Source organism: Anopheles ziemanni, chromosome 3 (assembly GCF_943734765.1).
Source record: "Anopheles ziemanni chromosome 3, idAnoZiCoDA_A2_x.2, whole genome shotgun sequence".
Lineage (NCBI taxonomy): Eukaryota > Metazoa > Arthropoda > Insecta > Diptera > Culicidae > Anopheles > Anopheles ziemanni.
The window spans coordinates 80,844,261-80,858,123 of record NC_080706.1 but is presented as its reverse complement, the minus strand read 5'-3'; the positions used below and the strand labels follow the sequence as shown (position 1 = coordinate 80,858,123).

Here is a 13,863-nt window from a genome sequence, read left to right as displayed (position 1 = left end):
CTGTGACTTTGTAAAAAGGTCATGGTCAATAGCTAAATTTTTTCAATAAACAATCTGCAAATCTACAAAATTTTTGTAGCTATCGATTGTAATTATTGATTGCTTTTCTTTTTCCATTATCGGGCTAGAAAACAAACACCGCTTGATATATTAATGAAAAGTACTCATTAAACACAACAAATCATTTAAATTTAAGCATTGCCAGCATTGTTTTCAACACCGATAAAGCTTTCATCACTTCAACATTTTGGGATTGGTTGTCAATCAGTACGTTTCTACGGGTTCCACAGCTGAAACTCCGCCCGATAAGATGTTAGTCAAATATATGATCAGTAAAACTGTTTTTATTTCACACATTGACATTGATGAGTTCAATTAAAAGAATTGTAATACAAGAATTGTAAACTATAATGGAAAAAATAGTAGGTTTTCTACCAAAACTTAGCATCACAATAGACCTAGATTTCAAGATCCTAGATATCAATATCATACAAGGAGAAAATATCATCATAACTTATCTTTATTTACTCACACATTTCCGTTGATCGAACGCTTGTGTTGGCGTCAAGATAATCGCATTTTCCGTACACTCGAAATTTAGAATTGCATCTGAACCTTAAGAACCAATGAAAGGGAAACCGATCGAACAAAAATCGTTTCTGCGTGAACGTCGACATAAAGGGAAAAATCAATAAAATTGATCATCAATCCCGTTAAATAGAAACCCATTTTTCCACCTCCCTCGATCCTCGATTTCAATGACGACGATCCAACGCAGAAGGCAACAAACGCGTGTTATCCTTTCACACTTCTTTTGGCTCGAAAGAAAAGGGAAAAAACATCTGCCTTTACCTCCTCAGAGCCTCGGGACTCTCGAGTTCCCGACCGGACAGACTTGGCGCTTGATCGTGACGTGGTTGGCTTTGCAGCGTCTCATCCTTTCGCCTCAAGTATCCTTTTGCTACGGAGGGTGTCAGATGCCTTTCAGCTACGATCCATCCTTCCTTTTTTGCAGCCGGGACGTGTCTTCGATCCTTTGCGCTTTCCGTACAAACGACTCCTAATAAATCATTAACTCTTCCCGGAATCTTTATCGATCGCAATCGGATACCCTTTGCTTCGGAATCGGGTTTGGTTGTGCGATTTGGGAGTGTTTTTTTCTACTCGTGCTTTACGATCGGTTCGCCAAGAAATACTGACGTGATGGTTGATAATTAATTATCCACTCCACACGTGGAACCACTTGGTACCGATGGAAGAATGCACTAAAGGATGTAGAAGTTGAGACGGCTCGAAGGACCGTAGTCGGAGGATCGGCTCTTCAACACTCGACTCCAACACCATCGTTGCACAGATGAAACTCATCATTGCGTGGCTAATTTTTTTATTGCACCATCGGTGTAGAAAGTGTAGAACAGCTTACGCAAAGGCTGTTTCCTGAGTTTCCAAATCTGTTTCGTTCATCCTTAAGAAAAATATGTCCTTTACAAAGTGCCCTTTGGAAGCAAAAAAAATAACCCGCTGGAAGATCAAATTTTCGATGCAAACCAATGGCATTTCGTTTTCTTCTTTACTCTTCGAAAACCAGAAAGGCACACAATCTTCGACCGTGAGGAAATGATAATTTATGATTCAGGAAAAGGATTTTTCCGACGTCCAAATTGACTCGTTTCCCAGAGGTCCATTCAACCAGACCGCTCCAGTTACGCTATGTGATTATGCTAACGAGCCTGCTTCGTTTTTTTAGTTTTGTCTTAGGTCCAGCCGAAATCCGCCCGACATCTCGTGGATGTGTCGTATGAAAGCGGCAGCCCTAGGCAGCTTTGGGTTGATGTAAAATTTATGGCTAGCTAGCAGACGATTGGGACCGGTTCTCGTAGACGCCATAGTCGGAAAACTTACAACGTATTGCGCATAACCGAATCAGTAGGGGGTGTCGTATCCTTTCACATGCGAGGAGATCCAAAAATCAGCATGCCAGTGGAATATTCTCGCTAAGCGGCAATGTTTTGGTTCCGAGAAGAACGAAAAAATGCGCAAACCCAACACCCGGGCCTTGTTGCACATTTCGATAATCGGTAATAATGTCCCAGTTCGTCGTTTCCTACCCGGATGGCGCGGTCAGTCTCGGGCTTCGTGCAATATGACGCAGGTTTCGTGCCGGCGTCCTGCTGTTACGGCTTCGAAACCCCGGATGCTGTGGACAATGGCGTCAGACCAATGGCACACATGACCAAGCCGGCACAACGGAAGGGTTCAGAAACAGACAACGGCGTGCATGTACGTAAGGGTGAGCCGAGTTCTTTCAGGCCAACCAGCTTGCGTAACTCATTCCATTTTACAACCACCCTAACCCGCCCGAGGGTCAGCTTGGTATCAAAAGGAACGGGTCCCCGGTTCAAGAGCGTCCGACAGGGTTTCGGGTATGCGAACTACGTGAGCAACTGGTCATCGGGGTATTGTCCGGCGGCATATGGACTCTTTCGGGAAAGGGATCCATCGACCGAATATCGGACCGGAGCGTCTTTGTTCCGAAGGTAGCGTTTTCCCTTTATCCTTCTTGGTAAGGGATTTTTGGCTGGACATCCCGCTGCTCTGCCGGACCGATCCGAGCCTAGACGCTAGCGACAATGGAAATCCGGAATGTGCCAACAATGCGCAAGAGTTGCACATTTCCTGGCTGGGGTCTGCCCGCTCGGAAGGGATTCGTACGAATTGAATGTTTGTTCAATGGAAACTGCTGGATGATTTAAATGTTGCGTCATATGTTTGCGCAGCAGCGGGTTGGAGAAGCTTATTAAAAGTATACTTTAGACTAAGACATGTTATGTAATTTTAATAAATGGTTAAAATTAGCCAAAAAAAACATAATAAGGTAAGGTTGGCCAATATTTATCCCTTAAGCCGAAAATAGTACTTCCTTTACATCTCTTCTATTGTCAAAATAACTGTAAAACTCTTAAATTGTTACTTAAACAGAGTTTTTTAAAAGGACGCATCATTGAAAATTATGGCCCGAATCGTGGAACTTACCTCATCTAAGCTAACAAAGTAAACCTAGTTTGAGGTATTTGATAGTTGTTGATTTCAAGAAATTTAATTGTATTTGTTTTGAACACTATGAATCATACGACGAAAACTTAATTGGAGTAAATCAAATTATCAGATTTACTACAATTAAGTTTTTGTCATATGATTCATACGCTCATATTAGCTACAACCTTGAGTTGATTTATTTTCAACAGTACCGTATGTGACAAGTTTGAAATGCTTACGTTTTCATCTTAATTGGATGCCTGATCCATATGTATATCTAAAGATAAAGATTCTCCCTTAAATATAACACTAAATTGAAGAATTTAGAAAAATTTTCCGTAAATCAAACATAATATTTTAGAGAATGACCTTTATTGATGAATCGTAAAAGTACCAACCGTCAAACCTATCACTTGTTCAAGCCTTGTGAATATCGATATCACTCATACATGGTTGATCCGCCACACCGGCATCGACAAAATCTTGGTAGGGAATCAAATCCTCATAAGGCTCAACATCGACCATGCTGTCCCGAACGCGCTCGACCTCACCGAAAACGCGCAGCAAGTTCTCGCCGGCCAGTTTCCGCAAATCTTCCCTCGTCCAGGGCGTAAACGTGGTACCGTTGGTGTATGTGCCATCCGCAAGCAGGTCGAACAAGTCCGGGTACTTCGAGACGTCATCCAGGCCCACGGGCACATCGTCGACACCATCAAAGTCTCCACCGAGTCCGATATGATCCGGTCCGGTGATTGATTTGATGTGGTTAAGATGCGCTATTAAGGGAGATAGAAGGTTTTAGACAACTCGCAAAGTTTTCGCAATTCCTTGCTGCAACATACTGATAACGTTGTTTATCGATCGTCCTCCGATGAAGCCGGTATAGAAGTTGACCATTATAATGCCCTTATTCTCCACTAACTTCGCCAGCACGTCATCCTGTACGTTTCGATGGTGCTGGAAGACGGTGTGCGACGACGAGTGGCTGAAGATGACTGGGGCCTTCGTGTGTTCGAGAACGTCCACCATAACACCGTAGCTCACATGCGACAGGTCGATTAGCATACCCAACCGGTTCATCTCCCACACCACGTTACGACCCCACACGGTAACGTTTCGCAGTTGTGCGTCGTTCTGATTGTCGATCGGGGACGCATCGGCCCACGGTGTGTTGCACGAGTGCGTCAGTGTCATATAGCGCACACCGAGCTCGTAGTACATGCGCAGCACGGCCAACCGTGAATCCATCGAGTGGCCACCTTCGACGGCAATGAGCGAACCGATTTTTCCCGCCCGGAACGCCTCCATAATGCCCTCGGTGGACGTAACGTACTGGAGGTGTTCCGGGTACTTCCGCACAACCCGTTTGATCACATCGATCTGCTCCAGGGTGCGCTCGACCGCGTCTTTGTACTGGTTCCCGCAACTAACGTACGCCACCCAAAATTGGGCCCCAACTTTGCCCTGCTTAAGCCTCGGGATGTCCGTGTGGCTGCTGGTCGACGGGCCCCATACAGGGTGCGTCTTCAGGTCGCTGTTCAATTCGAATCCATTGATACGATTGCGCTCAAAATTGTACAGATTCCAGGGTAGATCGTTGTGGCTAACGTTAGAAATGAAAGGCAGTGTTTCAGAAATTACTCTCCGAGCACATCGAAATTGCGAAAATGTCCATACGAACCCATCGATCAACGGCACCTCGTCGAGTACCGTTCGGCCGAAGAGTTGATTGATTTGCGCCGGAGAGTCACTATCTGATCCAGTGTTCGAAGCTATCGGTACCGCTATTGCCACGGCCATCACAGCCGAAACAAGTAGGATCCCAAGCGTCACCGTTTTCTTGTGGGCCATAACTGAAATGTTTCAATGAAATGGGCCACGTGATATGATTGAATCGAGAATTTCATCAGTATATTTCAGAAGGGCTTAAAACTACTGGATCCAAAGATAAGCAAATACCGGTTCCCTCACAAATGACAGTCTCATTAAAACAATCGATTCAACGCAGATTACGATTATTTCTTTCCACTAATACATTGTACCAAGCATGGCACTGCAGCTTTAACGCTATGCTTTAAGTGTTTACATCACGAAAATCGCACTATCACTCAAGAAGTGTATTTCTTTATGGCATACTCAGTCGATTGCACGACGTAGATGCCGGAATGCTTAACTACTCTACCGAGTTACGTGCTCGCTAATTACCTGTAGAGAAAAATGGCATGTTCTCTCAATCTGCTGCAGTACCGATCACCGTGACAAACCTCCGACTACTAAACCAGTTCACTGGTACGTCTCATTGTTTCAGTGTGGACCCCCTACCCCCCCCCCCCCCCCCCCCTCCGCCACACCCACCCCTTTCACGGTGACCCGGAATCTTCATACCCCTGCCCGAACAACGCAGCACTTTAGCTGATATGATAATGGTCATAAATATAATTACCCGGACGACGCGAAAACGTCTCGTTCCATTCAATGCTGGGAGCTACAATATCATCGTCTACTAGATCTTACGGACGGGTATGATAAAAAGACAAACAAGCATTGAGGCTATACACACAAAGACAACAGGTTAGGCTCTATCCGATAATGCTATCCACTGGATGATTGTTGGTGATCGGATGGGAAAAAATATAGTGCTGATAGGAAGTTGTCGTTCCATTGAGCGTCGAACGAAACGCGACGAGATTTTGGCGACAAATGGTATCAGAGCTGATAGCGGATTCCAAGACGATGGTAGCAGCTGCGTCATAAAGGCGCAAATTTGAAGTATCACTGATCAATGGACATTTTGTTTCGGAATGACAAGGATTACGCTATCAGGAGATAGGGGACCATAGAAAACCCCATCTGACGTAGTAGAACTTAGTTTCCCATCAGTTTTTATGAATGTCAATGTCTGTCATGCACGGCTGAACGGCCACGCCGGCTCGTTCGTATTCCTCGTACGGTATAAGATCCTCGAACGGTTCTTCGTCAACAAGACTGTCGCGAACCTGCTCGACTTCACGGAAAACGCGTAGCAGATTAAGTCCAGCCAATTTCTTCAGATCATCCTCAGTCCACGGTTCAAACGTTTCGCCTGATCGCAACCTTCCTTCGGCAAGCATGTCGAATAGATCTGGATATTTAGAGACGTCTTCTAGGCCTTCGGGAGTAGTAGGAACACCGTTGTAGTCACCTCCGAGCCCAATATGGTCAACACCGGTAATGGATCGGATGTGGTTCAGATGTTCTAGGGATTTGAAAAGAAAAGCTTTTGTAAAGCATCCTAAATAACCATGTACAACTGATCGGTACTTACTGATAACATCATCGATGGTGTTGCCTCCAACAAACAGGGGGTAGAAATTGACCATTACAATGCCATGTTTGGTCTCCAACTGGCGTAAGATGTCATCCTGCACGTTGCGATGATGCTCGTAGACGGAGTGAGCCGACGAGTGGCTAAAGATTACCGGTGCCTGGGTGTACCTCAACACATCCCGCATCACACCATAGCTAACGTGCGATATATCAATCATCATGCCCAGTCGGTTCATCTCCCACACGACGTTACGTCCCCAGGTGGACAGATTATTCAGCTGCACCGAAGGCTCCGGTTGCTCATCATCCACGGGTGACGCATCAGCCCAGGGTGTATTGCACGAGTGCGTTAGGGTCATATAGCGAACCCCCAGCTCATAGTACAGCCTTAATATCGCCAGACGGGAATCGATCGAATGACCACCTTCAACGGCGATCAGTGAAGCTAACTTCTTTTCGCGGAACGCATCCATGATGCCGTCAGCGGAATGTACGTACTTCAAATCATTCGGATATTTCCGTATAATCCGTTTCGTCACGTCGATCTGTTCGAGGGTACGCGCTACTGCATCCTTATACTGTGTGTCGGCACAGCGGACATACGCCACCCAAAATTGTGCTCCAAGCTTGCCCTCGCGTATTCGCGGTAGATCCGTATGGCTTGTGTTAACACTCGACCATACCGGATGCTGCTTAAGATTGGAGTCTAGATTGAAGTTTTTAATCAAATTGCGCTCCACTTGATAGATGCTGAACGGTAGATCATTATGACTGTGGAGAGAAACACTAAAACAGTCTTCTTCAACCAAGCCAGATAGGTTTACACCTTACCCATCGATTAATGGAACCTGGTTGAGTACATCCCGTCCGGAAAAACGTTTCGTCGGAGCATCGTCGTACGAGTTAACGACGGCGATCGGTACGACGATCGCACAAATGGTTATCACTACCGCAATCGCACACGCCGCCAACAGCTTCTTGTTGCTTAAAACTTCAATCAATCATCAATCAATCAATAATTGTTCACTCCATTTGCATCCCACATACTTACGCGTTTGGAAGACCATCTTTTCCGGGTTTTGTAAGCCCCAACTAAGCTCGCCCGAATCTAGCGCCACACTAAAACAAATGAAACTGACCAGCGTACCAACGACCGGTTCAATTGATTGTTCGGATTAGATAACCAGACTGTACGAGAGATACTGGGATACCTTTTTCTGTTTTTATTGCTCACTGATAAGACATTCGCAATGTAATTGATAATTAATGGTCATTGTGTGCTGTTTTGTGCACAAGCCGTTCAACGAATTTATTGTAACGTTAATCGAAAATGTCTTCCATTCCTTCGTCCTCGAACGGTTGTTCATATGAGAGTTCCTCCTTGACTTGCTCTACTCGATGCAACAGTCTTAAAAAGTTCAATCCAGCCAACTTTCGCATATCTTCCACTGACCACGGAGGAAACGTTTCCCCATCGGAGTAGTGTCCTTCGGCAAGTGCGGCGAATAATGTTGGAAACTTTGATACATCTTCCAGTCCGTAAAGAATGTTATCGAATCCTTCAAATCCACTTCCGATTCCGATATGATCCGTACCGATTGTTTCCCTTAGATAGTTAAGATGTTCTATGAAGGATACCGAGCATGTGGGTAAGAAGAAAAGAAAAATAATGTACTGAAGTTTACTTACCGAGGATATTATCGATTGTAAATCCACCCAATATTACTGGATCAAACGTGAGCATTAGAATCCCTCTTCTTGAAGCAAGTTGAGTTAAAACGTCTTCTTTAACATTCATATGATGCCTGTTGATCGTGTAAGCTCCCGCATTGCTGAAGATCACCGGTGCACGGCTGTATCTAAGCACGTCCAGTGCTACACCGTAACTTGCGTACGAAAGGTCAACCATCATGCCCAAACGATTCATTTCCCATACCACTAACCGACCCCAGATCGAAAGATCCCGACGCAGATTGGCGATTCCGTTGTCCATATCATCCACGATCGATGCATCGGCCCAGCTGCAACAGTTTTCCTCCGACGCCAACGACATGCTCCGTACGCCGAGGGCGTAAAGTGACCGCAGCAACCCAAGCTTGGAGTTTATAGAGTGACCTCCTTTCACAGCCACTAGAGAAGCAATCTTTCCTTGCTCGATTGCGTTCGTCAGCTCCACCGAACCCGTGACGAGTGCAAGATCCTTCGAGTGCTTATCGATGAGTCGCTTCAGGGTGTCTATTTGTTCGAACACGTGCTGCACGGCTTCCATTGGCATTTGTGTGCAATTGGCTTCCACAAACCATACTTGCCCATTAACTTTACCCTCCCGAAGCCGAATTAGATCCGTGCGGCTGGTGTTTTTATTTCCCCACACCGAATGGCGCTGCAAATCCCAATGGAGGTCGAATTCGCGCAAATTATTATTTTCTAACTTGGCTACGTTCACCGGCAAATTGTTGTGTCTGCAAGCAAGGAAATGTTATGATTTTTTTTAAATTGTAGAGCGCAGTTAAACTTACCCGACGATAAGAATTCGCTCGTGATCATCAAAGTTGCTGTTGAGAACGTTTGTGCCCAGGAGCTCGTCGTTTACTATTCCGATGTGAAAATCTTTGCCAATGTACGTCAAAAAGGAAATCAAAATCACAATACTTGCCATCCATAGTAGAAGTGTGAAGGAAGAAACTAAAAGAAATGAGTGATGGTTGATCAAATAAATCATAATTAACAGCAAAAACGGTTGGTTTAAAAAAGTGTTCTACGTATACCACCAATCCGATCCTACTCAGGTGGGTTCATGAACCTAGTTAGTCCGTTTGCTTGACAATTCTTTTTGACATCCCTTCGTTGTTTACAAACATTCTGTTTACGTTTCAGTCGTTTTTACGATTCTTGTGGAAAAGCACGTTTCTAAACGACTTTTATCAGTGATGGAGCCATACCGGCTTTCCCTTGACCGTGATCCGAAGCTGGAACCCGCATTTACATCACCACAGACATGTTGTGTGTGGCCGAAACAAAGTGATCGAACGGAATGGAAAATGTTACCCGGCACACCGGCCATTTGCCGGTTGGAGGATGGTCGACAATTCCTTTGGCGTATATACGGAAAGCTTGATCGTAATTCGATTCACCGAGAGGCTTATTTTGCGCATGAAGCAGTTGAATTAATAGAAGATGCGAATGCTCGAAAACCCATCTACTCCAATCGACTGTTGGAGATCTATCAAATCCAGGAGCCCATAGCTGACTTCGAAAAGGTGACGCTCGATGTTCGACTAGATTGCCCCCGGTTACGCGTAGAACTGTTGCTGACGAAAGATTGTCTCTGTGAAGTATTGTGTTCCCTACTGATGACAACATTCTTCGCTCGAAATACCCGACTCGATTTTAGTTTTCTCCAGGACCGAAATATGGGAATCAGTGCAGCGTTTGTAAAGGAAACTGATGGTCCTTCCAACTTTGGTGCAATGGGACCAGCAACACGGATAGAAATCGGACGAATTGTATACCATCCTGAGATCACTCAATCGATTAAGCTTAAACCGCTCGGTGGGATCGATTGCGCTCGAAAACAGTTGGAGGATGGTGTTTCCGAACGTATTTCCCTCCTTATAAGTGGCCCCAGTGGAACTGGAAAGTATAGCATGGTGAAATCTTTGGCAACGACACAAAATTTACCCCTGTTTGAAATACGAGGACTAAACTTCGTTCGCTCCCTTCCCGGCGAAACTGAAGCGGAACTGAGGAAAATTTTCCTAAGATTGGAGCTTTTCGAGGAACTAACATGCGGAGAAACGCCGATCATATTGCTGGTGAAAGATATCGACACTATCTGCCCAAAGATCGGTAACAAAAAAGGAGAAGACGTAGCGAATGTGGCTCGCATTGCATCGCAGTTCGTTTCGCTAGTCGATCAGTACCGCGCATCGATGGAGAATTTGATCATAATCTGTACGACATCGATGATCGAAAACCTGGACAATCGTTTACGAAGACCGGGTCGGCTGGGCAGAGAGATAACGCTTGGAATACCTTCGAAAATGCAAAGAGAGGAGATGTTACGATGTTTTAATTCGAGCAAAAAACTGTCGGAGGAGCAGCTAAGCGAGATGGCTTTCCGAACGGCTGGTTATGTCGGTGCGGAACTGGAGCTGCTCTACTGCAACGTGGCAAGGGAAATACCCCGGAGTAACGCATCTTTCGAGAATGTTTTAGCGGAGGTTCAGAAAAAACATCGTCCAAGTAGCCTTAGGAATGCGACTGGTTTGATCGGGCGTGACGTCACGCTATCGCTCGATTCCTTTGCCGGCATGGAAAAGCTTAAATCATTGCTACGGTTGTGCATAATCGAACAGCTAAAGGACCCAACTCGATTTTACCGCCTCGGTATCAACCCCCTAAAGGGCATCCTTCTGTACGGCCCGCCGGGTTGTGCTAAAACAACACTCACGAAATGTCTCGCCTCTGAATCCGGAATGACGTTCCTATCACTGTCCGCCGCGGAACTCTACTCGCCATACGTGGGTGACGCGGAGAAACTTGTCACGCGCTTGTTCAACGAAGCTCGAGCGAATGCACCGGCCATCGTGTTCCTGGACGAAATCGATTCGCTGGTGGGCAACCGTGGCGCTGTTGGGCAGAAAGGTGCACCGGCGGCCGTTAACATGGGCATCCTGTCGACGTTGCTCATGGAAATGGACGGTATTGGGCAGGCGGAACAAACGGCACGTGCGTTAAGTGGGGATGCGAAGCGAGTGATTGTGATTGCGGCCACCAACCGGCCCGATATGGTCGACGATGCTCTGCTGCGACCGGGAAGGTTGACGAAACTGATCCACGTACCGGCACCGGATGTAGATGGGCGCGTTGCTATACTTAAGAAACTGGGTGAAACCATCCCATTTGCGGACGATGTGGATGTAACTGTGATTGCGAAGGAAACCGAACGTTATTCCGGAGCGGATCTGACTAACCTTTGCACTCAGGTACCAAAAGAATTTCATTGCCCCTTCCGGTAAGCCCTTCATTTGAATAATTTCTATTTTTTTTAACATATTCCTACAGGCCGCCCTAGTGGCAGCAACGGAGGACCTAGCGGCGAAAACGGTGACGATGGCGCATTTCAAAGAAGCATTTAAAGATGTCCGACCTTCACTGACAAAAGAGCAGATCAAACTGTACCACAACTATGAGGCGAACCGGGAAAGATGACAGTGCCGGCGATTCTGGATTGGTTCCAATATTCTCATCGAATGTAAGTTCTTTTTAATACTTTGTTGGTATTAACATGGTTTATGATTTTAAACCTTTGGCGAAAAGGTCTTTTGCCAAATATTTACTTTTAATTAATTTGTTTGATATTTGCAACGATTTGAAAAAAGAAACATTTAAAAAAGGAAATATTATAAAATACAGTCGCAAACTAGCTAGAAACGTTTTTTATCAAAATAAAACATATGTATGCAGCTCATAAAGCTGTATAGATGCAGATAGAGATAGACCTTACAAACATATAGGTCCGTTCATACGTAATGTTATGTGCTGGCTCTGCTAGTGACTAAAACCTAGGAAGTTAGCGATCAAAAAAGCCTCCTGGTAGTAAAATAAAGTTAGTCAATTTAAAGTTGTTCAGATAACTGATAAGTTAAATATACCATACACATTTTTTTCAAACCATTATAAATCCAGCTGTTATGGTTTCAGTGGAGTCTTAGCGATTGAGAAATATTAGCACGCTATTAATTATTTAAACAGCCCTTTAGTAAGGGTGATATGGTTTACTTTTCGAGCCTTAAGAGAGCATTTGTATCCAAAAGACACATGTTGTACTTAAGTGCAATAAATGCTAACATTTAGCTTCTTGAACTATACGTCTCGCAAGACGGTTTTTTGGCAAAGAAAACTGCTGTTTCCTCAATACCTCACTCACATTTCAATGTCATTTTTTTATGTTTAGCTTGATTACATTACAATTAGCATGTTGATAGGCAAAAAGGAATGGTTCACCAATGTTTTCCACCCAAAGGTGTGGAGTCGTTTTTTTGCAAACCCGATGCAAGATGCGACCGTATGCGTATCGATAAGATCACTATCTGGTGCCATTAATTACCATTTTCCTCCGCTCCATTCCGGTCAATCGGATGCCGGCGGCGCATCTTGAAAGGGACTGACACATACACTTGTTGTAACGACACGTTAAGAACAACCAGGCGCCGGAATGCAGTGGCGACAGTTCCACAAAATGTCACAATGTTCTCGCGCTGTTGTCGTTTCGTCCAGTTCGGACCAACTAGCGTAGTACCTCGTTCTTATCGTGCAACTGATCGCAACAGTCTGCCAAGCCCAAAACATGGCTCCCTACCGAGTTCGGGAGGTGTCTATTCGACTACCATGTGTTGGAGTTACGAACGAATAGAATGTGCTGTGCATGATATCTTCGGCATCTGCCTTTCCGATCGATTATCGGCTATGGGCGTCTTCGGGGTTTTTGATAACAGAGATAAGTAGTCGTAACACAGAATGGCTAAAATGAAAATTGGCTAACTCATAATGACAATTTGACCATATTGCGATTGTTTTGCTTCATGGGTTTTGTTTTCTGATACCGAACCGAGGTAAAAAATATTACAGCCGTCTAGAAACACGTTTAAAAAATTCAAGGAGCTGTAGCACAACATGTAGGATAACGGAACACATCACCACATAGTGTTTCCTCTTTCACACCTTTATAACGGCGCGAATATCTTATCTAATCGCTCACCCACAGACGTTTGAATTCTGTGCAGCTGTATGCGCATTTTTAAAAAAACCCCACACAAGCACGCGTGCCTCTTATCAAACGACACAATGAATAATACACCCAATCTCAGCCCTCGATTGTGAACAACACCAGTTGGGTCCTGCTTTCCGAAAAAAAAAGAAAATAACAAAAACCCTTTCCTTACACACTAGTACTAGTAGATAAGCGAACGCTGGTCCCTACCGCCCTGCAGAGTGGCCACCACCCGGGGCAAAACACCTATATCGCGCCATTGGTGACAGTCTTTCGCGGACCACGATTGTAGCCGGTAGTTTTTCGTTCTCCGATCGTCTAGTTACTCTGCTGACGTAAGCAAAAGAACTGGTGATTTTATCACTTCCGTACCTCACGGAACATATACTCTGGAAAAATACGACTTCCGAATCTATCTGAAACATTTTAATATGCTTTCGTAGGCCATTGGTCCGCGTGTGGATTGAAATGAGAACTACACTTTCTCGATCAATCGGTACGTTTCTACGCAAAAGAATCGAATTCCAAGTGCCAGTTTTTCACCTTGTAATGTAAAGTCAGTGATAGCGCGGCAATACATGGTGTAAAGCTATATGGAACTGTCTGATAACGCCAATGGGTGATGGATTAATTGAAAATACGTTTATTGATGGGTCGATGATACAGGATTCGTTTGGTGCTGACAATCGCGAAAAAACGTATATGAAGGTGTGAAAATCACTGCCGTAATTGTTTAACGCCGTACG

The 13,863-nt window shown here is 44.9% G+C and overlaps 4 protein-coding genes across 4 annotated transcripts; 1 reads left to right on the top strand and 3 right to left on the bottom strand.

The window, feature by feature from the left end:
• Nucleotides 1-3,453: 3,453 nt before the first annotated feature.
• On the bottom strand, nucleotides 3,454-4,887 carry LOC131288985 (dipeptidase 1-like). Its single transcript, XM_058318171.1, has 3 exons — nucleotides 4,718-4,887; nucleotides 3,879-4,639; nucleotides 3,454-3,812 (listed from the first exon to the last, which is right to left on the bottom strand). The coding sequence occupies exons 1-3, from the start codon at nucleotides 4,885-4,887 to the stop codon at nucleotides 3,454-3,456; spliced, it is 1,290 nt and encodes a 429-aa protein (XP_058174154.1).
• Nucleotides 4,888-5,912: 1,025 nt separating this feature from the next.
• LOC131285587 (dipeptidase 1-like) lies at nucleotides 5,913-7,409 on the bottom strand. The gene is made up of 4 exons (XM_058314447.1): nucleotides 7,394-7,409; nucleotides 7,174-7,333; nucleotides 6,341-7,113; nucleotides 5,913-6,271 (listed from the first exon to the last, which is right to left on the bottom strand). The coding sequence occupies exons 1-4, from the start codon at nucleotides 7,407-7,409 to the stop codon at nucleotides 5,913-5,915; spliced, it is 1,308 nt and encodes a 435-aa protein (XP_058170430.1).
• Nucleotides 7,410-7,662: 253 nt separating this feature from the next.
• On the bottom strand, nucleotides 7,663-9,324 carry LOC131285586 (dipeptidase 1-like). The gene is made up of 4 exons (XM_058314446.1): nucleotides 9,285-9,324; nucleotides 8,862-9,027; nucleotides 8,032-8,804; nucleotides 7,663-7,967 (listed from the first exon to the last, which is right to left on the bottom strand). The coding sequence occupies exons 1-4, from the start codon at nucleotides 9,322-9,324 to the stop codon at nucleotides 7,663-7,665; spliced, it is 1,284 nt and encodes a 427-aa protein (XP_058170429.1).
• LOC131287021 (ATPase family gene 2 protein homolog B) lies at nucleotides 9,274-11,664 on the top strand. Its single transcript, XM_058316035.1, has 2 exons — nucleotides 9,274-11,330; nucleotides 11,410-11,664. The coding sequence occupies exons 1-2, from the start codon at nucleotides 9,384-9,386 to the stop codon at nucleotides 11,554-11,556; spliced, it is 2,094 nt and encodes a 697-aa protein (XP_058172018.1). The 5' UTR covers nucleotides 9,274-9,383; the 3' UTR covers nucleotides 11,557-11,664.
• The last annotated feature ends 2,199 nt before the right edge of the window (nucleotides 11,665-13,863 follow it).

What these genes read in the sequence shown, in the direction of transcription:
- LOC131288985 (XM_058318171.1), bottom strand. Translation starts at nt 4,887, where the DNA reads ATGGCCCACAAGAAAACGGTGACGCTTGGGATCCTACTTGTTTCGGCT. An exon ending in GAGGTGCCGTTGATCGATGG is followed by an intron (nt 4,640 to 4,717) that starts GTTCGTATGGAC and finishes TTCTAACGTTAG; the next exon opens with CCACAACGATCTACCCTGGA. An exon ending in ATCGATAAACAACGTTATCA is followed by an intron (nt 3,813 to 3,878) that starts GTATGTTGCAGC and finishes CTCCCTTAATAG; the next exon opens with CGCATCTTAACCACATCAAA.
- LOC131285587 (XM_058314447.1), bottom strand. An exon ending in CAGGTTCCATTAATCGATGG is followed by an intron (nt 7,114 to 7,173) that starts GTAAGGTGTAAA and finishes TTCTCTCCACAG; the next exon opens with TCATAATGATCTACCGTTCA. An exon ending in CACCATCGATGATGTTATCA is followed by an intron (nt 6,272 to 6,340) that starts GTAAGTACCGAT and finishes TCAAATCCCTAG; the next exon opens with AACATCTGAACCACATCCGA.
- LOC131285586 (XM_058314446.1), bottom strand. Translation starts at nt 9,324, where the DNA reads ATGCGGGTTCCAGCTTCGGATCACGGTCAAGGGAAAGCCG. An exon ending in TCACGGTCAAGGGAAAGCCG is followed by an intron (nt 9,028 to 9,284) that starts GTATGGCTCCAT and finishes CATTTCTTTTAG; the next exon opens with TTTCTTCCTTCACACTTCTA. An exon ending in GAGCGAATTCTTATCGTCGG is followed by an intron (nt 8,805 to 8,861) that starts GTAAGTTTAACT and finishes CCTTGCTTGCAG; the next exon opens with ACACAACAATTTGCCGGTGA.
- LOC131287021 (XM_058316035.1), top strand. Translation starts at nt 9,384, where the DNA reads ATGTTACCCGGCACACCGGCCATTTGCCGGTTGGAGGATGGTCGACAA. An exon ending in TGACTAACCTTTGCACTCAG is followed by an intron (nt 11,331 to 11,409) that starts GTACCAAAAGAA and finishes ATATTCCTACAG; the next exon opens with GCCGCCCTAGTGGCAGCAAC.